This window comes from Mugil cephalus, chromosome 1, assembly GCF_022458985.1.
Source record: "Mugil cephalus isolate CIBA_MC_2020 chromosome 1, CIBA_Mcephalus_1.1, whole genome shotgun sequence".
In the NCBI taxonomy this organism is placed as follows: Eukaryota; Metazoa; Chordata; class Actinopteri; order Mugiliformes; family Mugilidae; genus Mugil; species Mugil cephalus.
Window position 1 is genome coordinate 22792918 of NC_061770.1, and position 23914 is coordinate 22816831.

General features: G+C 42.2%; 1 protein-coding gene across 1 annotated transcript in view; it reads right to left on the reverse strand.

Moving 5' to 3' along the window:
• plch2a (phospholipase C, eta 2a) overlaps window positions 1-23914 on the reverse strand; it is a 132941-nt gene that overhangs the window by 101783 nt on the left and 7244 nt on the right. The window contains exon 2 of the mRNA XM_047582832.1: window positions 13571-14100. Within this exon, the coding sequence (XP_047438788.1) occupies window positions 13571-13718 (148 nt within the window). The 5' untranslated portion in view covers window positions 13719-14100. The remainder of the gene's footprint in view (window positions 1-13570; window positions 14101-23914) is intronic.

Here is a 23914-nt window from a genome sequence, read left to right on the forward strand (position 1 = left end):
AAATAAATAAAAAATAGAAGATGACAAATGTCCTACTTAGGATTTTGACAATTGAGGAATCGCTAAAGTAATAAAGTAAATATTGAAGCAAAAGAACAACAATGTGAAAATGTCACCATCAGTGAGTTTTTTTTGTCATATACCTTTGTAAAAAAAAAATAATATGTGTGTGGGGCTTCAGGGAATTGGACAATAAATCACAACTAGAAAATATGACATGACTCAGCAACATTTAGGGTCATTTCTGACATTAATGGCTCTGTAGGAGGGGTTTACAAACTAATTAGTTTGACGCCTTCACTCCCATGACGCTTTAAACATCACGTTGACCAATCACTGATCACAATACAACATGGACGCCTCCTAGAGAGCAGGTGTGGAGTCCGGTGGAGCCCAAAAACTAGCAGCAGTTCATAGAGGTTCATGGAATTACTCCATTAAAGAGGAAGCTCATACTAACGACACATGTCAATATAACAACCTGTCACGATAATCAATAAATCAATTATTCGTGCGATAAATGAAAACGAACTCAGTCATTTTGTAAATCACCATGAACACGTGTTTTATTTTCCTTGCTCTCTCTACCAAAGAGGCTGGACGACAAGAGGGTTCACTCACTCACTGTGCATCGGTCTCAGCACCTGGGTGCGTTGGTTCATAGAGGAATGAGTGGAGTGAACCCTCCTGTTAGTCATCCACTCTTTTTATCTCAGTGGGGGCGGGGCCGCTAGCAGTAAGTGAACCTCCTGAGGAGCAACGAGCAAGGTAACGGGGGTAGAAATTTGTCGGAATAAAAAGGAATGATTTCAAAGCTGAATGCCTCAGTCCCAGCGTGTAGAAACAGCTTTAAGACAGTTTGTCGTATTGAAAGTACAGGCAACAAAAAAAAGGCAATTCAACCAACATCCACGTGCACCTGAAACACAACCATCCGGCCCAGTTTTCCCAGCTGGAAACAAAACTGCAGCTGGAGCTGGAGGAGCCTTCGTCCTGACAGTCAGCGCTCACTGAAGTGTTTGGTAACAGCGCCCACAGAGAGAGTGGAGTTTGCTACATTACAAAAGAAATGCAGCCCTTTACTGAGAGTCCATTTTATTTTTTTATTGTTTATTTTATTTATTTAAAAGCTGTTGACATTCCAATTACAATGTTAAATACTCTTTAGAAATAAAAGTTATGCCATATTATCATTACATTAGTGGAAAATGGTTTAAAAATAAGGTTGAGGATAATATCGTTTATCAGCAGTAATTTGTATGACAATATATCGTCCAGCAAAATGTGTTATTGTGACAGGCCTAGGTGCACACCAACTGTTTGATAAAGTTATTAGACCTTTAGCTGCACTACACAGAGGAGAAGTCTTCCCACTATAGAATACTATTAAATGCTATTGATGGTGCTGACTTGCTGCCTGTTTTATACAGGCTATACATATCTGCAGCTCACAGTATGTAGCATATGAGCGGTCTGTTCTCAGTTCATGTATTCAGGTCACGGAATATAGATTTCACTGAAAAGCGTTACTTTCTACTCAGTTATTATTAATAATGTCATCAGAGACTAGTCGCTGAAGTTGACTTTTGTCACCTAACTGTGAAAATAGCCATTTTGTGAGTTACATCCTGATATCATCCAACAGCGAGTAACACAATAGAGGGTTATCTCTACATGTGTCCCATCCTGTGTCATTTTATGTTGTTAAATGAAATGTGAAAAAAACAAATTTAATGTACTGTGGCGCACTATCGATTCACAACCTCGTGATACCTTATCTTACGAATGTGTTTCAAAACAAACACGAGTCGTATGTTTTTCATGTTTGCCTCTGCGTTAGCGCATTGATCGGCCTTGAGACCGAATTAAAGAGTGAACAAATTGTCTTATTACGTGCGGGAGAAGAGAAGAGCTTGAAGAGTGGTGAATTATTAACGTCTGCTAAAAACAAGTGTAAAAAAGGATCAGGCGGGATGAAAGGAGACAACGGAACAGATGCTCAAATGATCACACAAAAAGAAAAAAAAACATAAATCATATAAACTAGTCAGGTCACTCTGCGCTACGAGGAACACCATAATAAAATTCTCCTTCTAATATGTGATGGAGGAACAAAGAAAAGGCAGCAGTTCCGCCTGTGTACTGCAGAACTCGACAGGGGGATGGCGTTTTTCCACTTAAATGAAATCTTGCGAGAGGAACTGTCTAAAAGAAAGTGTATTGTTTCCTTTCGGGCATTCTTTTCGAAAACTCCAGAGCGCCACAATTAGCTCTGTAAAACACTCTTCAGGGGAGCAGAGTGAAACTGATGGAGCTTGTCTTTTGTGGGTTTTCTCCTTTCCTGTTGTGTGCTTTTATTTATTTATTTATTTATTTTTTATTTTTTTCAAACGCTGCAGAATAGACTGCCGAGCCATAACTCTCCATCTATCCCCAAGACACACAAAGATTGTGCATTCGCAAACATCCCCGCGGCTATGCCTCCAGCCACAAACTGACAGGAGACACAGCTTTCAAACCATGTGGCAGCTCCCTCCCTTCCTCCCGCGAGGCCTTCGGCTGTTTGCCATTTGTCTCCCGTACACGACAACACTGCGCAAACCTTCGCCTTCATCAGTCTGTCACAAAACTCATTTTACACCTGAGGATTTTTAAATGCTCGGGAAAAAAAAAAAGGAAGAAGAAGCTGGGTTTGGAGCCTCAGCAGGTTGTTTCAAGGATTTTGACGGCGTGCCAAGCGGAGCAGCTGGATCTGAGACTTTAATGGAAGCTTGCAGTGTCTTCCAGTCTCAAAGCCAGAAAACACAAACCTCCATCTCGATTTATTAACTCATCTCGGGAGTGGTTGACGGGACAGATGCCCGAGAGAGACGCGTTACACCGAGTCAAATCAAACCGACATCATTCACGTACAAGGCTCAGCAGAATGTGAAGGACGGGGGGTTTTCTTCAATGTACAAAAACGACCAATGTTCAGTTTCAGGCTGAGGACAAAGGACAGTAAACATTTACAGGTTTGGACTTTTCAGTTAAGGGTTAGGACACAACAATATGCAAAGATGATAAAAGTGATGATTAAATAATAATTATGTGTTATGTAGCCAACTGAGACTTTCTCAGCTCCCAACACTTAAGGAGCAATGATGGAATGTAACTATATTTAATTAGTGCACACATGAGCAGGTTGAGATACTTTATTAGTCCATCGCCACCCAACCACTCTTCCTCCAGACTCACTCAGGCTTTTGTTTAATTAAAATTACTTTTTTTTCCTTTATTTTATTCATTTGTTTATTATTTTACAACTGTCATAGCCCCAGGGGACCACTAAATTAAAGCGGTTGGCATGGTAACAGGTAGTCGCAATAAAAAAATCTCACTTGAATGTGCATCAACATTAATGGTAATTACCTAAAATGATTGAAACCATCCTAAAAAGTATATATATAGATATAGATATATATCTGAGGTGTATTTTAGTGTTTTATTTTGGCCCAAGTCACATCCACTAACATGCAGGAGGCGGAGCTTATGACTTATACTGCAGCCAGACACCAGGGGGAGCTCTACTTGCTTTAGTTTCACTTTCCAGACAGTTATTCGTTTATGTTTTGTTGTGACAAAATCTTCAAATGACCATCGTAATAATTGTGACAAAAGCCAGTGACTTTATTCTAAGGCTTCCGGTCAAATGTTGGAGGGATGCAACATTTGGGATCCTTGAAATCAAAACTGTTGCGTTTATTTTGGAACGTGGTGACATTTAAAGGGGAGATTTGCAGAGACTAAATATAAACTTTGAACTGAAAACCAACAGAGAGCACTTCATGGTTTGGTTTTCTGATCAATGCTTTAGACACCTCAAGACCTTTCAAGGATCCTTTAACACATCTATCTAAACGATCACAATTACACATTGTTATTAATAACTTACCAATAACTTAAATAAGAAATAAACTCTGCTGTTTTATACTGTATTTACTCATGACTTCATAATTTTCCTCTATAAGCTGTGTGTGTGAATATGCAGGCTCCTGTGAGTGGAGATCTGTGCCACTAGATGGAGGTTTGCGAGGACCTTAAAGCTATAATGCTTAAATCTAATTGAAGCAATATTGTCCTGGGCTGTTTTCAGCGCTGACAGAAGGAGAAGAGCGACCCATCACTCTGCCGACTGTGGACTGTATTTCTCTCTTTGTGTGTGTGTGCTGTGCTGTGTGTGTGTGTGTGTGTGTGTGTGTGTGTGTGTGTGTGTGTGTGTGTGTGTGTGTGTGTTAATTACTTTACGTTGCTCCATCTGACTGTTAAATAACGGTCTTTGTGAGGCATAAACTGAAGCGCTGGTGTTAAACAGAAGTTAAATCATCTGGCATTTGCACAGGTACAGGGATCAAGCACAAGGAATATCTATCAGTCAGAAAGCCACAAACAGAGCAAATCCGAGGTTAAGAAGAAAGAAGAAGAAGAAGAAGAAGAGGAAGAAGAAGAAGAAGAAGAGTCCTGGCTGCAGTGAACATTCATAGCTTGGGGAGCTGTCCACTCACTGTGGTGCTGAACGTCAAAAAGCAGTGCACTGCGTAACTGTCCGCTGGTGGTGACTTTGTTTACCATAGAGTGCGCCAACAACAATAAGCATCACGATCTACAATAAACACACTCTGAGTGGTGATTCACTTCCACTGAGTGACAGAACAAACACTTTGGACTAGAACTCACCCGGAGGCCAGACCAACTTTCTCTGGAACTGCTCATTTGGGAGCTGATTACGTTCCAGCGAAAGATCTGCCGGCCGAGTCAAAACATCAGCGCTGGCTTCGTGTGGCGATGAACAGACGACGCGGCATCTGAGCATCATTAGTGTTCAACAAAATGCCTCCGATTGGTTGTGGGACCTTCCAATTACATGCAATTTAATTTTTTTGCCTTCTGCGTATTGGTTGAGTGTTACCGGACTTCTGATGAGAGTCTCTACTGTCAGGTGGTTCCTGATAATAATAAAAAGCTTTCAAATAGACACGCCAGAGAAGCCAGCAAAGATAATCAATAGATGGAGATAATATGGCACAGTAGCGATGAGACAAAGCGATGAGGCTCCTTCTCACAGGAGGGCGATAAATCACTATCATCATCACGCGTTCAGCCATTTCTTGACCTGACCTCTGACAATAGGCCGCCTTTAACGGAGCAGTTTCACCCCGGCATTAAACGACTGATCCGCAGCTGATCTACCGCTCCGTTTCATTCGCTCACTCATCCCTCCATCCATTATTTGATTTCCTCCCCCCCCACCCCCCTCCTCCCGTCTCCGTTCCTGCCATCGTCTCATCCCAGAGCTCCGTCCTGATCTAATGTTAAAGCTCGCTCGCATGATATCGAATAAAGGTTTATAGTCAGGCCAAATGTCAGCTCTGATCATCGCTCCCCTTTTACCTTTTTCCTATCGGATAGAACTCAGGCAGTCATATCGTCGGGAGAAAAAGAAATTTTTGTTCGTCAAGTGACAGTTTTGTTTTTTAATTTGGCTAAAAAGCAACAATAAAACTGAATTTCTCCGTCACCATTATCCTAACAGCACCACATGATGGTTTTTAATAAGTTTAATATGCTCAGCGCTGAAGTGCTGATGTTACGCTATAATGAGATTCACCACCGGACACCTTTCAGTTTACCTCGTTAGCACGAGAGCATTTGTCAGCACTGCACACTGATACAGATGATGATAAATGATGCCTAACAGCTGCCCGTCCAGCACACGGGATATTCCAATTAAAACCAAATATCAACAAATACATCAAACAATTCGGTAAAGATATTGCGCAGCAAGCTTCATGCAGTCAGTTAAAGCGCTTGTTTTGAGATCTGATGTTGGTGGAGTGAGTGAAAGTGCCACCGTACGGCTACAACCCGGTGGCTGAGAGAGACAGAGGAGCAAAAAGCCAACATGATGCACTATTCAACAGAAAGGAGGTGATGTAAGTTTGCAGCGGCGTAAAACAGATCACCGTGTTCTCGTCCTCTTTCTAAGGACCATTTTACACCTCCAAGTTATTTATGTGATCCAAATCAGCCGCTGCATCTGTAAATATGTTTAAGGGGCTGCATGTTTCTGGATGCATGCATTTAGGTTTTTGCATTGTTGCATTTGGATCTTGGAGACACTTCTCACAAATGCACTATTTGCTGCAGAAAAATCTAAAATATTCAGAAGTTTTGATTTTGATTCTTCACATCTAAGTGCATAGTTACATTTTATTTTCTTGTCTTTATAATTTCCTTGAAAACAACCTCATGCTGTAATAATGCAGGTAAAAACACCATGGGAGACATTGAAGTCTGCTAAAGACACATTATTGATTCCACAGCCTTTCTAAACAGATTTTTTAAAGACAATATCAATAATAGTCTAATATCAAAATCAAAAAAGGCAATCTATTCAAAAAAGAAATGTCTTTCTCCTATTCATAAATGGACACGAATTCTGATGAATGAACAAGAAGACGCAACCCGTCTGAAATCCTCACCACAGTCGGCTCAGGTTAAAAACTAACACCATCAAATTGCAGGAGGAGCAGCTCACCGATAATCCAACTTTTTTTTGACGTAACACACAATCTCTCGTGAAACTAAGGAAACCACCTCCAACTTGTCTAACATCGAGTGAAGACGACCTTTAGCAGCTCGAGGAGGAAAACGGCAAACAAAAGGCAGCGGCGGTAAAAGAAGAGCACACGCTTACGTACTGAATCTCTGAGGCTCCAGCTCCATGCTGCTCGCCGCTGAGTCGGTAAAGCAACTGACACCAAAGAGACACAGAGCGGGGAGTAATATGCAGGCGCGATCTCGCCCTCCCTCTCCCTCTCACTCTCTCATCTCTCTCTAATGTGCGTCTCTTGTGGTGGATCTTCCTCTGCTGTTATGATGCTAACCTCATTTTTTTTTTTTTTTTTTTTTCCTGCCATTCCTTGTTTTCCATCTGTGTGTAATGAGTCTTCCTCACCTACCTCCAGCCTCAGTTGCCATGCTCACCGGCCGCAACGTAAAGACGACACGCGACATGCTAAAAGTGGAGGGGAACGCGAAATCACACAGGATTTTTGGATTATCTTCACGTGTCCACGAGGGAGAGAAGTTGTCGGAACAAAAAGCTGCACCGTTGTCATGTGCCAGAATCTTAAATTTCCGACTTTCCCTGTGTAATTCAGCGCCGCTGAATCTCGAGTGTGAAGACGCACTAGCTGGGTTTACATGAAGCCAAATACTCTGATTAGAATCGGTTTAGAAGCCTAAACCGAATGAAAATGCTCCATATAAACACCTCAATCCGAATAAACAGGAATGAAAATTCATTCGCTTTCACATTCCTTTTCCCAAACCAATCGAAACCGATTTGTCTGCCGTGCTCTGTCTTGATGTAAATGTGCAGTGACGTTCGAGTGATGTTTCCTCAACAGTGTAGAGCTTGTTTTTCATAACAACTCTGAAAGAACCAGACATTATCGCACACTTAGACGGCAGAAAAACAGAAATATTGAACTGTTTAAAAAGGTCCATCAAAAACCTTAAAAACCTTGAAGACCGGATACAATGAAGCCAACACGGTAGCAAAAGTGAACATCAGCCCACAAACCTTCCAAATCAAACTGTTCCTTTAATGATAAAAGTGTAAAAACAATAGAAGCTACTGCTGATTAGACGAGAGACGTCCATCTTTGATCAGTCACGTCTGTCTGTGAATAGATCATCTCACATGTCAACAGTTGACCTGAAACCTTCAATCAGAATGAGGAAAAAGTCTCCATGTAAACCCGGATAGTGACGCTACTATGAAAGCGCGCTCGGTAAAACATTTCCATGCGTACTATCGCTCTGTCGCACACAGCTCAGACCTTCTGGATCCAGTCTGATAACCGGAAATAGAGAAAATAAGTCGGCACAGTCTTCTTTCAAATGTACATCTGTTATTTCAGCTCGTGCATGCGTTTGGAGTGAAAACGGGTTGACAATAGTTATATTTTCTGCAGAAAACAAATACAAATAGTCTCCGCTTATTCGCAGTCGTCCGGAGAGACGTTCCATTGACTGACAGCAGCTTGTAGGCCGACAGAGTGCCGGTCGTTCACCACACGGAGCCAAAAACTAATTAAACCAACTTGCCTCCAGTGTCGGAAGATAACGTCGGCATGTGCTATAAGTCTGTGGCTTTAGTGTAGCCGCAGCAGTTCTTTATCTCAAGGCAACCGTCTGGTCTGCCCGTGCAGGAGCTGCAGACCCGGAGAACATGAGGTGGAGCAGAGCCAGGAATGTTCTTGTATTTATAGAACCCCTTTCTACCTATTAGAAATCAACGCAATTTACACTGACACATCTTCCCGTTCGTTCACACGAGCGCTCACACCTTCACACGGCAGCGCCATAGCAACTCAGTGTTCAGTGTGTGGTTCATGCTAACCCTTTGGTTCGTGCACAGCCAGCTCCACCCACTGCGTTTCACCAGCCCCGTCTCTGACACGGGGACCTGGAGAAGACCCGGGGGGCATGGGAAGAGTCGGCCTGGAGGAGTTTCTGGCACCGGCACAGTCTCTGACGCCGCCGCAACTTGGAAGGCTCGAGCCGGCCGAGACACTGGGAGAGTTTCTGACCCCCAGAGCTCAGACACGGACTCTGAAGGAGCTTCAGGGGAAAAGCATTTGAAGTCTTTGAGTATCTCTGATGCCAGAGCTGGGAAGGCATCTGGAGAAAGTCTCAGGAAAAGCGATTCAAAGCCGTCGACCCACTGGGCTGCAGGACCTCCGTGGGGGCTGGAGGGGGGGGGGGGACGTTGAGATCAGAGAACTGGGCAGTGGTGCAGTCCTGGACGGAGGCTCACTGACGCAGACACTGGAGAAGACAGGTGCTGTAGTATCCCAGAGGCTGGCAGGCCATATGCTACACCTGGCAGGAGGCTGACTCTGGAATGTCCTCTTAAGATGGAAGTCTGTTTCATTCAAAAAGTCTGGCATTACAGGAGACAGCTGAAGGGTTTTTTTTGTTTGTTTTTTTTGCCGTTTTTTTGCAAAAAAAAATCTCCATTAATTTCTACAGCTTCAGCTGACACTACCGGGTCTGTCTCCTACTGAGCCATTAGGCTCCTGCTCATTAAAGTAGCCAAATGCTCTTGGAGCGCAGCTGTTTCATTACTCGTGTGTGCCGGGTCCTTAGTTCGGTCAGTTCATACTGTAATAATAATGCGGAAAGAAGATGTGCAGACACACACACACAAGGAAAAGAGGCCGGGTGAATTAAGAATATAAACTAATACACGAGGAGAACAAAAAGTGCTGCAAGGAGGTGGACAAATCCCAAGTCGAAACACAAATCCGATAAAAGGTAGGCCAACAAAACTTTAACAAGGCTTTTTATTGGACGTAATACAGTTAAGATGACGCACATATAATCTAGCAGGAAAATAAGAAAAGCTTTTATCAATCCAGAGGGGAGGAATTTTTCTTTATTAATGTTCAGCTTCTGTTGATACTGAATATTAAAAAAAACCCAACACACTCAGCTACTGTTTGATGTCATGTTCATATTCGTTGCAGGACCTTTTTTCCTGGGACCAGTTTGACACTGCATTAAGATGTCACCTTCTTAGATTTTTCTTTTTTTATTATTATTATTATTATTATTAAACGTTCGTGCATTTGTAAAGCTGCACGTGCTGCAAGCCAACACCTCCACAAAACAGGTTATCCACGCTGATCCATTCCCGCCAGGAGCAAAGCAAGTGATGCAAACCCGAGATAACATCCGAGTCTCTCTGTCGGGGTGAAACTGGATAGGAATCCGAGAGCGAAAACATGAGAGGAAATGAATAAAAATGAATGATAATGAAGGCAATTACTGTGAAACTTGATAGATCGGGGCCGAGTGGAGCTAGAAGTGCGTCGACGGGCTCAAAAAGAGTCTGGACTCGAGGACGGATAAGCTTCCTTGCCACTGGAGTGAATAAATCGACGGCTTTATGCTGATCTCGCTCTCACACTCTTCTTCACTGACGGTTATATGTGGCTGGTCAGTCAGAAATGGACCAATCCATGTCTCCCCGGACCACTGAACTGCATCAAGGCTAATTTAGGAGGATATACAAAGGGCACTTTTAAAGCAGACTAAGAAAAAGATTTACTTGATTGGTTAGAAAAAGACAATTATTCACTGTGGATTTCTACAGTTTGGAGCATTTAGGCATGAAATAACATCAATTAATGATCAAAACTGATTCTCTGAACTGGCAGGAAACATGGAGATGGAGTTATGACTGCTGTACTAAAGATGACTGATGTACCACTAACACGTATAACGTAAGGACTTATAGGAGGTTTATGGGAGTTTGACGCCACAGCTAACAGACCCTATTCACGCTCTTTTATAGTCTGCGGGACATAGACGCCGTAATCTATGAGCGTAGGCTACAACGGTGTTAGCCAATTATGCTAATGTGCTAGTCAGTCTGGCTTGCTCTGTAATAACACCACCCAAACACTAGTAGGCGCTGTGTCCTTTTTGCTAATTATAGCTAACACTAATCACACAAACGTCTCCAAACCTGTAAGGAACGGTTAACGGAGGAGGCTCAGACGTTTCGTTGAAAGTTTCGGTCACTATTGTCGAAGCAGGAAGCAGAAACAAAAATGAACCCGATTGGCAACAAAAAGACACAGCACCAACTAGTGTTTGGGAGGCAATGACGAGAGCACAAGTAAATGGCTCACACTACGGTGTCTATGTCCCACAAAGACATAAACGTCGCTTTATTCATGCTGCAGTAGGAAAAAAAAAATAAAAATTGGTCCTGAAATATTGGGAAACATCCTTGGGAACATTGCTGTTGTATTACTATATTTCACAGACTAAAGCATTGTTTTTGTAACAGCCAGAGCCAGGACCTTAATCTTCTTCATGTCTGGGTGTATGAAGACTTTGACAACGTACTTTCGGTTCGTTGGACATTGAAGTTCAGTCCCCTGTTGGCGGTTCATGCTTCGTCCCTCATCAGACTACAGTTGGACCGCAGGTGCTCGCAGCCAATAAAAGTCCTGCTGGGGAATAGGGACACTCTGACCCCCGTCATCTAATGTCACACTGCAAGCAAATGCAATGCTGAAATATATCTCCCACGCACATACCCCTATCAAAGGTTTGCACACACAAATGCGATGCTGCAGCTGAGGACAAATCTCATTTCTCTGCTCCAGCTGCAGACGCTGCACATCCTCCCGGTGAGAACGCTGCGGATGAATCGTCTCCTCTCCCACCGTCTTGCTTGTGTTTTCTCTTCCCTTGCTCCTTTTTCATATTTCAGATGCTGCAGTCCCCCCCCCGTCTCTCTCTGGGTGAGGTCATGGTCGATTCATTTCTGACACCACCACTCCGACCCCATAACGCTCAATGCATCACATGTGACGCGTTCGTCTCTGGGACCTCCGCACCGCACACATAATCAATACCCAGCTGAAAAACCTGTTGCATACCAATTTAATGCTTGTCATTTGCCCCCTGGTGGATTTATGCATGCTCTGCAGTAAATAGAAGGCCTCTGTCACGGACTAACATCCCAGTTTTTGGGGTTTTTTTTGCAAGAATGTAACATCATTTACAATATTGAAGCAACCTTCACAAGTTGTGTATCAAATATGAAACAGCAGGGATTTAATGTGTGTTTATGCCACATTAATGGATTTTTTTATATATATATTCAAGTGTGCAGAGCGTCGGTCTGCAGCAGAGAGTCTACTACATTTAGCTACGTTTAAAGTTAAAACTAATTTGTCTTTTGTCATCCATTTTCATGAACACAAGTAAACGAACACCATAACTTTCAGAGTACAGAAACATTTGAGGTCCGGAAAGCACTAAAATAAAAAATCATATCGTATGTTGACGTGCGAAGCCCTTCAGAGGTCGACGACGTCACACATCACTTCACAGATTTGCCGTTGTCACACACGGATATCAAGCACTTGTTGAAGTCTGAACAGCAGCCGCCCGGAGCTTTATTCATACACTCACTAATTAGAGTCAGCAGGAGGTGGTCGGCGAGGATGGAGGGCGCACAAAGTGCACAACTCCCACACAAGAGACGAGTTAACATCCAGAGCCCTAGCTCAGCCAAAGAAAAGCACTGAGGTTAAGATGGAGGTTTAGGTCAATCATATCCACCTCGCAGGGCATCGTACTGGCCGACGATCCCCGGCAGTGAGCTGCTAAACATGCAGGTGGATGCTTCTCTGCTGACCCAGATTACTAACTCCCTCATAGCGTGGCCACAGCACCAGAGGCTGCAGAGGCTGTTCAAACGCTACACATCAGACGCCGCTCACAGTCTGATGCCGCCGACTGTATCAGCATCGGCCGTCAGACTCTCGCCGCCATCAGAGGCCTTCTCCGCCGCCGCCGCCGCCACGCGGTCCCAGAGGACACAGAGAGAAACGCACTCAGAGGACACACTTCAGTTCCACACGGATCACAGTTCACAGTTGGCTATATTTAGAGCAGGACGCCCTCGGGAGGAGGAGAGCGAAGCTGACGACTTTGTGGTGGGATGAATATCAAGATGTCCAGTGAAGTTAGAACGGCTGTGGCTGAACTAGAGGTCATGAGGTGGTAAAGATGGACGGGAAATGGAGTGGTGCTGGATTTTACCGGGTTTTTAAAAAACGGCAAAAATCCCCGGGGACATGTGTCATACGGGGTCAAACGGAAATATTTGCAAATATAAACATTTGAAATCAGCATATTTATATACACCGATCAGGCATAACATTATGACCACGTGGTCTAGGTCTTGGTGGATGCTACGTGTCTAATGAATGAATGCCAGGTCCAAAAGTTTCCCACTGAATTATCATAAGATGCTCACTGGGATATTTACTTCTCCTGACACAATGGTCATAATGTTGTGGCTGATCAGTGGGAGGCAGTCAGGCTGTCCGTCACGACTTTTAAACCGGTAGCGTTAGACACATACAGACAATATAAACAAAGACAACTGAGTCGAACACGACCCCAGGGACACGCAGAGAGCTCCGGACGTAAAGCAGACTGTAGCTCACAGAAGCACCCGGGCAACAGTTACGCTCGACTGACCTTGAATAATCACAGAGGAAATATTAAAATATGCACACCGCAACATCCACACGAATGCCAAATGGGCCAAACGTTTCCCAGCGGGAAAACTGAACTGACACAAGTGGTTTTAATTTAATGGCTGATCGGTGTAGTTGAGCTCACATACTAAATATGACTAGAAGCTGCAGACGTGCTTCCACTTTTTTAACATCAAGCTTCTTTGCAAGAATTCTGAACTTTTTTCTTATTATCCATCCATCAAAGATGCTTGACCGCCTGTTTAACCAACTCATCCTGCACCACGCCGCCTCCAGTCACTATCCTCTGCATCCTTTCATACCGCAGCCACAGTGTCAAAATCAAGCCTCCAACCCATTCCCATTCTTTAAAAAACAGGGACTGCGGCAACGTGACAGCATGCATCGAGGCTCCCTTTAAAACGTTAACGCACGCGCAGACCACTTACCCACGTAGACGCAGTTGGCCGAGAGGAAGTGGCTGCAGATGACGCTGGGCGTGCTCATGAAGGAGTCCCCGTCCGTGGTGGTCCTCGACCTCAGCGACAGGTTGGGGGAGTCCGTCGCCATGGCCATTCTGCCCGCCACAGACTCCATGACTGCGGACTGGCTCGGTGTCTGACTGACAGGAGCTGAGTTCCAGTCCCAAAGAGTTTAAAAAGTATTCCTGGGAACCCTGAGGAGCAGCCTCGAGTTTTAGGAAACAGTGAAGACTGAAGGTTGGACCGTAGATAAAAAAAAAAATACAATCCAGTGGGATATTCAACTTTTGTCACACGAGGAAGTCTTCAAATAAAAGCCCCAGATGTAACTCCAGAAACAATTCATGGCGTGATCGTAATCTAGCGTTGACACTGTCAGTCCTGTGTGATGATCAGGTTACGATGAATCTCCTCCGTCAGAGGCCATCACAGAAACAAACTCCTAGTCGTCCCCGTCCAAAACAGAACCCGAGGTCGGGCCGAGCCGTTTCCTCCTCCTACAGAAGAACAGGCAGATAAACAGACAGAAGGGGAGAGAGGGGGAAAACGTATGAGACACATGTGATGTGGCGTTATTTATTTTTCCTTTCAGCAAAAACAACACGAGAACAAAAACTATTTGTGTCTGCAGTTTCTATTTACAGGATCAGTCCAGAGGCGCGAGAACACGTTGCGCTATTTTCAGCTCCTGTGGTTAATCCCTTCAACGCTTTGCTCTTAATTGATTTCCTCACGAAAGAAAAAGTGCGTCTGGCTTTTCATGAGACAAGGAACCAGTCACAAACATGTGAGGTGTAGAATATACACACAGCAGGATTTAAAAAGGCGGCGCATGTAACTGCACGTACGTACAAATTTATACCTGCTACTGTGGATGTGTGTATATATACATGCTGATATATGTATAAAAACATACACATTTTCCATATTTTCTTACTTGAATGCTGCCTTGTTTGTTTGTAATATATCTTTTTATATTTTTAATACTCTTAATTTTATTCTTTAGTCCACCCATCTTATCTTATCTTATCTTATCTTATCTTATCTTATCTTATCTTATCTTATCTTATCTTATCTTATCTTATCTTATCTTATCTTATCTTATCTTATCTAAGTTTCTCCAAAATATGAAGTACAGCTTCCACGAGTTTACTATTATAATTGTGACATTGTTGTGGCATTTGGACATATACTTGCAAGGTATGTAGATATTTATTTAACATAATAAAGATCAGAAACCTGAAGATGGTAATAGAATAGAATAGAATAGAATAGAATAGAATAGAATAGAATAGAATAGAATAGAATAGAATAGAACCTTTATTTGTGCCACAATGGGGAAATTGCATGGGGTGGAAAAGTAACAAGAATAAAGACTGGACTGTGTAGAAGATAAATAATATTATAAAAATAATAAGATGAAAAATAGAAATGAACAATATATAAATATTGGCAAATATACAAAAAGTACTGAATTGCAAAAAAAAAAAAATGGCAATAAAATGAATTCACAACCAAACAACCGTATGCAAACTTCGCCAGTAATATCGAGTCCAGTATCATTTCTCTCACACGCAGACAGGCTGCGGAGATTTAAGTGCGTGAGTTGCCTTTTCACTAAGTCTGAAGTTATTGGCTGCACCTCCAAAAGTGCACAACTGACAAATGGCCTCCATCTACCCATTACTTGTGTGTGTGGCTGCTTGGGTCGAACAGCAAAAACAAAACGAAAAAAAGGCAGTTGTTCCATGCAACGCGACGGTTTAATAAGCCTCACTGCGACCTCCGTCCCTCCAGAGGGATTCAGCCGGAGCTGCTATCAGAAACCATGCCAGCCTTCTTCTTCTTCCTCATCTTCTTCTTCTTTATCTCTAAAACAAACGCAGCCAGACATGTTTGAGTCACACGTCTCACGAGTCCACCCACTCTTGGGCGAGTCTCCGTCGCTCCACAGCGGCCGTAGATTAATGGCTGCAGGTTAAGCCCTCGAAACAAAGAGCGACTCGAGCGTCGGCCGTGAGCTGTCTGCAAAACCCACACCTTGGTTTAAAAGAAAAAAAAAAGTCTGGGCTGGTCCCATTGTTACAAGTCATTCCTTATCTTTGTGTGCCCCCCCGCCCCCATCCACCCACATCCACCCTCATCTCTCAAGATGCACTGAAGAAGACCTTTAAAAAAAAAAAAAAAGCTTTTGATAAGTTCACTTCAGTGTAATTCCACTCTAAAAGATATGTCAGTAGTTTTCAGACTTGGAGTCTTCAGATACATCCATCCGACATCTCTGGAGGAAACTTAGGAGATATCATCACACAGCTCTCTGAGCAGACTCTAAAGACTTTATGTGTGTAATCGTACTCGCCAACACCTGGAGACACTCTACGAGGAGATACATTATCAGTGTCAGGTGACCCCCCCACGGGCAACAAACACTGTGTCGATGCAATTACAGAAACCTTGCGACTGTAATCTTTACCGAAGGCAACAGCTGATGTACAGTAAGACTGAAGACTGTCAGGGGTCATCTGAGGCCGCCCCCGGGCTCCTCTAACTTCACTTCCCCATGCTCTGTCAGGGAAGCTGCTATATTTAGACGTCACGCATGAAAACTGTGTAAAAACGAAAATAGGGCTCATTAGCACGCCGACACAAATGAGAAGCATTAAACGTAAATGTCTCAGATAGTAGAGTTTTTTTTAAAAAATGATTTCCATGCAACAAAAGCCCATTGTGTCAGCGCATTACAGCTACCCAGCATGTTACAACACACCTCAAACTCGCTTCACCTCTCCTATCAAAACCTCTTTTGTTGTCCTGACACACACACACACGCACACACACACACACACGCACACACGCAGACCGAAAGCCGAAAATGCCACCCACAAAAGGTTGGATACAGTTACCTTTCAGCCTGAAAAAACCTCCTTTAAACCAGCTTTTAAAAGTCGAGAGCTTCAGCGTTGGGGCAGCCACCCTGCTGACTGTGTGTGACTACGAGTGTGTGTCATTTTTTTGCATGTGTGCAATGTGTGGCGGGGGAGTCGGTCGGGGTTAGCTGGAAGTGGTGGGCCGGCTGAAGGGCCTGTTGAGAACTGTTTCGGAAAAGGCTGACGGTCAGGTTGCATGAGCCGCAGGTCTGGGCACGTTCCCGTTCCCATCGAACACACATGAGGTGCACAGGTAACACACTCCGCCTGGACACACACCATTGTGTGTGTGGCTGGAATCTGAAGTAGCAGCTCTAGTGTTGGAGATATTCTGCCTATTGAATATATATTTTTTTTAATTATAGGACACTATACTTTCCATTCATACTCTACACTGTGTGTAGAGTATGAATGGAAAGTTATTTTTTTGGAATGGAAAGTGATTTTTTTTTATATATATATATATATATAAAATCACCAGAGGACCAAAATCAAACCAAATTAAAAAAAATAGTGTAATTAAAAAAAAATCAAATACTAACCACTAAGGCCAAAGAGCATAAAATGAGAAAAATAAATAAATAAAATAAAATAAATAAAATAAGTAAATACATTTTTAAAAAAAAACACCATAAATATAGCTACTAAAACGGTAAAAGAGATTTTTTTTAAATAAACAGTATATACATTAATTAATTGATATTTAATTAATTAATTAATTAATTAATAGTGTTTAAAACACTATAAATATGTTAACTATTAAAACAGTAAAAGAGAATTTCTAGTTAATAGTAATAGTTAAGAATTAATTAAAAGCCAAATTATAAAGGTAATCAGAATCAGAATCAGAAAAAACGCTATTTATCCCAGAGGAGGAATTAGGAGGGAGAAGAGCGGTGAATAAAAATAAAGAGCAAGAGAATAAAATCACAGCAAGCAAACCTGCTGCCAGTAACAGAAGAGTGAGATGAACTGAAATAATATAATATAAAAAACAATATGTAAAAAATGTAAATGCGATAAATAAACAAATAAGTAATAATAAGTTGCTTCACTGAAGGTTTTAGTTCTGACTCTATGAATTTTCAAAAGGCCACAACCAGAAGACCTGATGTAAGTTTCATTAAATCCACTATTCGTTCTCATTCCGCTTCGCTCCCTCTCGTCCTGTCGACGACACGGTTGAACTTTAAGAGCCTCGTGTTACATCGAACAGCATGAGAGGAATGAACGAGGAGACTAAGGAGGGCTGACATAACGCGAACACCTCCGGAGCTCCTGAGTCAGCGTCTGGTAACGTAGAGACCAGAGACCAGAGACCAGAGACCCGGGTTTACATGGACACTTCTTCTCTGAAGGTTGTACCACCACTTTTAATCAGGATGCCTGTTTATAAAGACAGACATCCTGTTATTATTAAAGCTTGATTTTGTAAAGTTTGGCCAGTGTTCAAGGTTTTCTGAATTCAGTCTCTCACAGCTTCAATTAATTTTTGATGGACTTTTTCAAACAGTTCAGTATTTCTATTTTTTCTTCCGTCTAAGGGTGTTATAACGTCTAGTTGTTATTTAAAACAAGCTCTCCAGCTGATGAACCGTCACTTAAACAGAGAGCGTGACTTCAGTCACATGACGACATGGTTTACATGAGCTTTGGGAAAAGGAATATTCTTCCCCTGAGAAACCGAATGAGATTTCATTCGTGTATATTCAGACTTAGGTGTTTATTCGGAGCGTTTTTCGTTCGGTTTGAGCTTCTAAAGCTAATTCTAATTAGACTGTTTGGCTCCATGTAAACCCAGCTGGTGTCATCTGAAAGAAAGGCCAAGCCAAAGATACTCTGCTCTAGAGCCACCAGGAGTTTTTGCTCCTACTTTCTTTGTTCCCTCTGCCTCCTGCACTTGGATTCTCACTGTTTGCACTAAAACGTTTGGCCTTTTTTTAACTTCAGCACCTCCTCCACAGAATGAAGGTTTCCTCAGAGGACGGGTCACTGATCCCTTTTCTCCCTCCGTCTCGGCCGCCGTCGAAACACGACAAAACAATAGCCGTTACTAGGCAACTAAGGGTTTATTTGAAGAGAGAGAGAGAGAGAGAGAGAAGAAAAAAAAGCATTTTAAAGATCCTACGTTACCATCGCACACACCTTCCATAATTCACTAGGTGTGACAATGGGTTTATAATTGATCCCCCTGTTGTTAAAGGACTCATTGTATCATTTTCTCGCCCAAATGAAACTTTCGAAGGCTTCCTAGAGTTTCCAGAGGGAGCCAGAGCCTCCCATAGACCCCATCTCTGTAATTATGGAGCATCTCCCATGATGCTCTCCTCATCTCGTCTCTGTTTCACACTATTTGTTCTTGCCTTAGTTCCTCTCTCGGTGCTGCCCTCTCTCTCCCCTCTAAGTCTCTGGCTCTGGAGTTGTGAGTTTTTGATTTGAGGTGAGTGGCCTTAGTGTTTATTTCTTCTAATTGCCCCCTTCCCACCAAACCGATGCACAGACCAGGTTTCAGCCCATTTTTTAAATTATCTTTTTAAAGCGTTTTAAAGACTGTTTGTATTGTTATTAACGTTATGTGGATAGAAATGAGTAGAATTGAGATATATGTTGTAGTAATAGTTAATAACAGCCCATTAATCCGTTGTTATATGTACAGGAATTATCATGGTTATGTGTCCATCCACCTTATGAGCACATCACATATCCACTCAGCTGTTCTACACTTTAATCATTAGTATAGAACAGTCACATATGCCCATCATCTCCAATGAGCCCTAAAGTCCTTCAAAATAAAATCAATTTAAAAAATAAATAAATAAATAAAACTCAACTACTTTGACATCTCTTCATTTTTTTTTTCTTCACACATCAGGTACCTGCTCAAACAAACCCCCTTCCAATTTTTGGTCCCATCCAGTCCACACCGATCAGCCACAACATTATGACCACTGACAGGAGAAGTAAAGAACATTTAAATCGTCTTGTGACGATTCAGCGTTCTGCTGGAAAACTGTTAGACCTGACATTCGTTCATGTGGATGTTACTTAGACATGTAGCACCCACCTGGACTAGACCAAACCCCCCCCACCCCTTAGCAATGACACTCCCTAATGGCAGCAGCCTGACACAGACACACACAAAAAAAAGGCTTCAGGATTTTTGTTTTATTTTATTACATTTTAATTTTAATTTGTAATTCTGATTTATTGTATTTTATTGTTGTGTCTTATTGTATATCTTGTTACTTTTTTACTTTTTTATTCATTTTAATTCATCTTGTTTTTATGCCTTGTGCGAGTCTTTTATTTGTTGTCTTTTAGTTTTTCCTTCTTTGCAGCACTTTGGCACCCTGTGGTTGTTTTAAAGTGCTTTATAAATACAGTTGGATTGGAAAATGCCCCCCACTAACAACATCCTGTTTCCAGACACCACAGGACCCCCTCAGAAGACACATCTCCATTATCTGCTGAGTCACAACAGTTCTGGAGGCACAAAGGAGACACACACAATATTAGGAAGGTGGTCATAATGTTATGCCTGATCAGTGTAAATACGGTGGCGATCTGTATGAGAAATAAATCAATAAATAAAGAAACAGACTGGTTATAATAACCATCTGACTTTAGTGCTGAATTAGACACAGACAGGAGTGATCCCTGTTCGTATAACTATTTATAATCCTTCCTTATATCTACGTGTCAGTGCTGTCATGGTTTTCAGGACAGTTTGAGAGCGTGAAACACGTTGACAGAAATTACAGTACAGCCTTTTTGTGCCGTCCACAATGGCCCTTTACATGACGACAACGTCTATAATTTATATTCGGGAGGCAACGATCCACCAGAAGCATTTCCGAGAACGACCTGAATCACATGATTGATCAGGAGTTCCTAACGTCAGCTCTGCTTCAGCATGTATTAATAACGGGTTCAGATTTATTTACAGAACATCATGGTGCCTGATGCCTGGTGAAACAAAAACATGGATAGAGAAAAATAAAAAGCAGCTCTATTAGATCTAGATCCCCAACCTGCCTATTACTTCATTGTAAGGGCGGAAAAGTGTGAAACAAAACTCCAAATAAGCATTTAATCATACATTTTATTTTTTTTCTATTGTCATGGGGCATCACTGAGCATTCATAGTCTTAGTTTTTCTTCCTAGTCAGTGAGAAATGTACACTACCGGTCAAAAGTTGTACAACAGCATCAGTTTCCTCTGGTGTAGTTGGTCAGAGCTTCATCCTGCAGCAAAATAATGACCCAAAACTTTAGTCCAAACTTTACCAGAACTACCTCAGGATAAAAACAAGGTGGAAACATGGAGTGGACCATGGCCCAGTCTCTAGACTTTAATCCCATGGATCTGGTTTGTGATGATCTGGACAGAAGAGTGAAAGCAAAGCTCCCTACAAACAAGTGACTCACATTTCTGGGAACTTCTGCAACAATGTTTAGGAAGAACTCTGATCTCCAAATCTGATTTCCACTTTAGAAAGAAAGAATTTCACAAGTGTGTTCACATGTTAAATCAGCCAGAGATGATTACTCTGATGAGTCAAAAGTTAAGAATATATTTTGGGTTATATAATGATTCCATGTTAAACTTCCGCTATTTATTTGGAGTAAAGAGTAAAATGAGACACTAAGCTGCATACAAATCAATAAAAAATAACAATATATATATATAATATAACAATAAAAAAAAAGAAATATTGGAGTGTTCTCAAACCTTTGACTGGTGTATCTCTGTCTAGCTGCAGGAAAAATAATAATACTAATAATAATAAAAATGGAGATTAACCCTTTACAGGAAACTCAATGAAATACTTGCAAATTCTAAATGTCAGCCCTATAAAAAAATAAACTTTCTTTAAATACACATTAACACGAATCCAACATATTTTAGTAAAAGGGGTAAACGGAGGCAGATGACGTTCTCTCTGAGTCAGCACCTCAATCATTCAGTGATACAGGAGATGTCTCAACAGCCTCCGTTTCACACAGAGCTCCACACTAGCTGAGACCTGTCAGCCCACGGCTGTGATTCACTGTCCCCATTACATTTAGCTCTTTTTTAAAGTTACAACTTAAACCTGTCAGTTATGTTAATGTTTAAGGCGGTTACATGGCGCCCTACCATTGTATTATTTGAACCTGTGTATTATTTGAATGGCTTAATATTGAATTTAAAATGATGATAATAATGATGTATATTTATAAATAGCACCAGGACGAGTTTAATATTAAACACATATAGTAGGTAGAGGGTCCCTACTTCGTCTCTCCATCAGTTTGGGGTCCTGGACCTGAAAAACGTTAAAACCCCTGAACTATAGTGTTATTATAAGGCATAAGAAGACATTTCTACTGTGGTAAGTACTTTGGTAAGTCAAAGAAGTTCCTTGTGCTGAAGGAACCATATTTGAAGACCTATGCATGAGACAACATTAGGCCGATTCTTTGTGGTGACTAATAAAGCAGATATGCTCAGACTTCACACAGAGGTGGACCTTGAACACCACATTCGACCACATTTGTTGGATCAGTGAAAACCACTTCTCCTCTTCACTGAGAGGCCCAATTTAAAACGTCTGAGGAAGTTCCCAAATATGGTTCCCCCGACCCGTTGTAACTGAAACCAGTAGCTCTTGCGTTATCCTGTTCTGAATGTCAACAAATGCCCACACAACGGGACTGAGTCACAGCGCAAAATTACACAATATTCCACAAAAGTGTGGCATCAGACGCATTCTTTTACGCAGGTCTTCGGGCAGGAAGCAATGCCTTAAGCGGAAAAGTCGGGAAGCGCTTACCAGGGGATTGACGGTAAAAATAACAACGATAATAACTTATCATTTAAAGAGATCACCACCGATGGCACGCACAGCAATCATCTCCACCGCCATCGCACATTTAGCAGATCCGCTGAAGACGCGGAGAGTAATGAGCGTCATGTGGAACAAAGAGCACCCGAAGGCAGTAACATTAAACTGTAGGTCAACACCCTTTGTACTTCCAAGCACGAGCGAGTCAGAGACAAGCTGAAGCAACAGTCGCACAGTTAATCGCAATTTCACAACACTACCCACGAAACGAAATTAAATCACAGGGAGAAAGAGTGTTTGCATTTTTGCCCTGTGAATGGAGTACTACAAAGAACAGCCTGCAGAGAAAAAACAAAAAAGACACAGTTAAAGTGTCGGAGCATGGGACGGCTCTCATGACTAACATCTATACAGCTCAAATGATGCATTAACTATACTGCCGGAGGGCGAGTGAGGCAGGATCAGGCGTCTCTGCACAGTGTGTCTCAGCCTGTTGTTTGGACTTCCAGGTCCTGTTGACACTAGTTGTTAACACACTCTTACACTGGTTTCCTAAGATGACTGAGAGAAAGAGAATGATCAAAAGAGAAAGGGAGGACGTGTTCAGGCACATCTGCAATGAACATTCAGCACGATTGCCGCTCCGCTGGAAGAAAAAACAAAAAAGAAACGGATGTGGTGTAAGTCGTCAGGGCTAAACAGTGTGTGTGTTTATTAGCTGAAGAAGCTTGTTAATGTGTTTACTTGAGTCGGATGCTGGATGCTACAGGCCAGTAATCAGTCTTTCTTCCCGTGGACAATGGATAATGGGATGTGCTCATAATTTTGGAGTGGAGTGGCATCAGCAGGAATAAAGTTTGTGCTGCTCAACGAAAGAAATAATGGAAAAGTTCTGTAGCTTTAGGATCATCTGAAAATGAGCACTGTTAGTGTGAAGCATGAAGAGATTCAGTGATTCTAATCTATGACACCAGGAAGATAAGACACTGGTCCATGAGTAATTATACTATGCAGCAAGACGACAAGCCCAGTCATGCATCCGTCATTCTGCTTTAAGAAAATACATTATGTCATGTAGAAAGTAGATTTAGGAGTGAATAACATCAGCAATGACACTCGTTGATGGCAACAGCCAGAGGCGTCACTAGGTTTTAAGAAAGGGAGGAGGCAGCAGCCGTCCACAGCAAGATGCAGCGTGACACAGGGACACGCACACAAAAACGCTTTAGGAACAACTCAAAACACATGAAGAACAGAACAAGGTGTTGACCTGGCCTCAAAATTCGACTTTCTGACTACGTCCGTTGTCCCAGTTTAATGGAGAAAATCAAATAACTCCTCCTCCACACTAGGTGGCGATATGTGTCTTTTTTTCAGCTGACCTATTAAGTCATATAATAAACAAGAGTCGTTCATGGGGCGGACCGGCATTTCAAACAACAGCCGTAGGAACATTTTTTAATCTTGTACGTAATGTTCACGCTACTTCTGGTGCAGATAAGATGCGTGTTTTCCCTCAGACGGTTCTTCTAGCGGCTTTGTTTATCTTCTTCTTC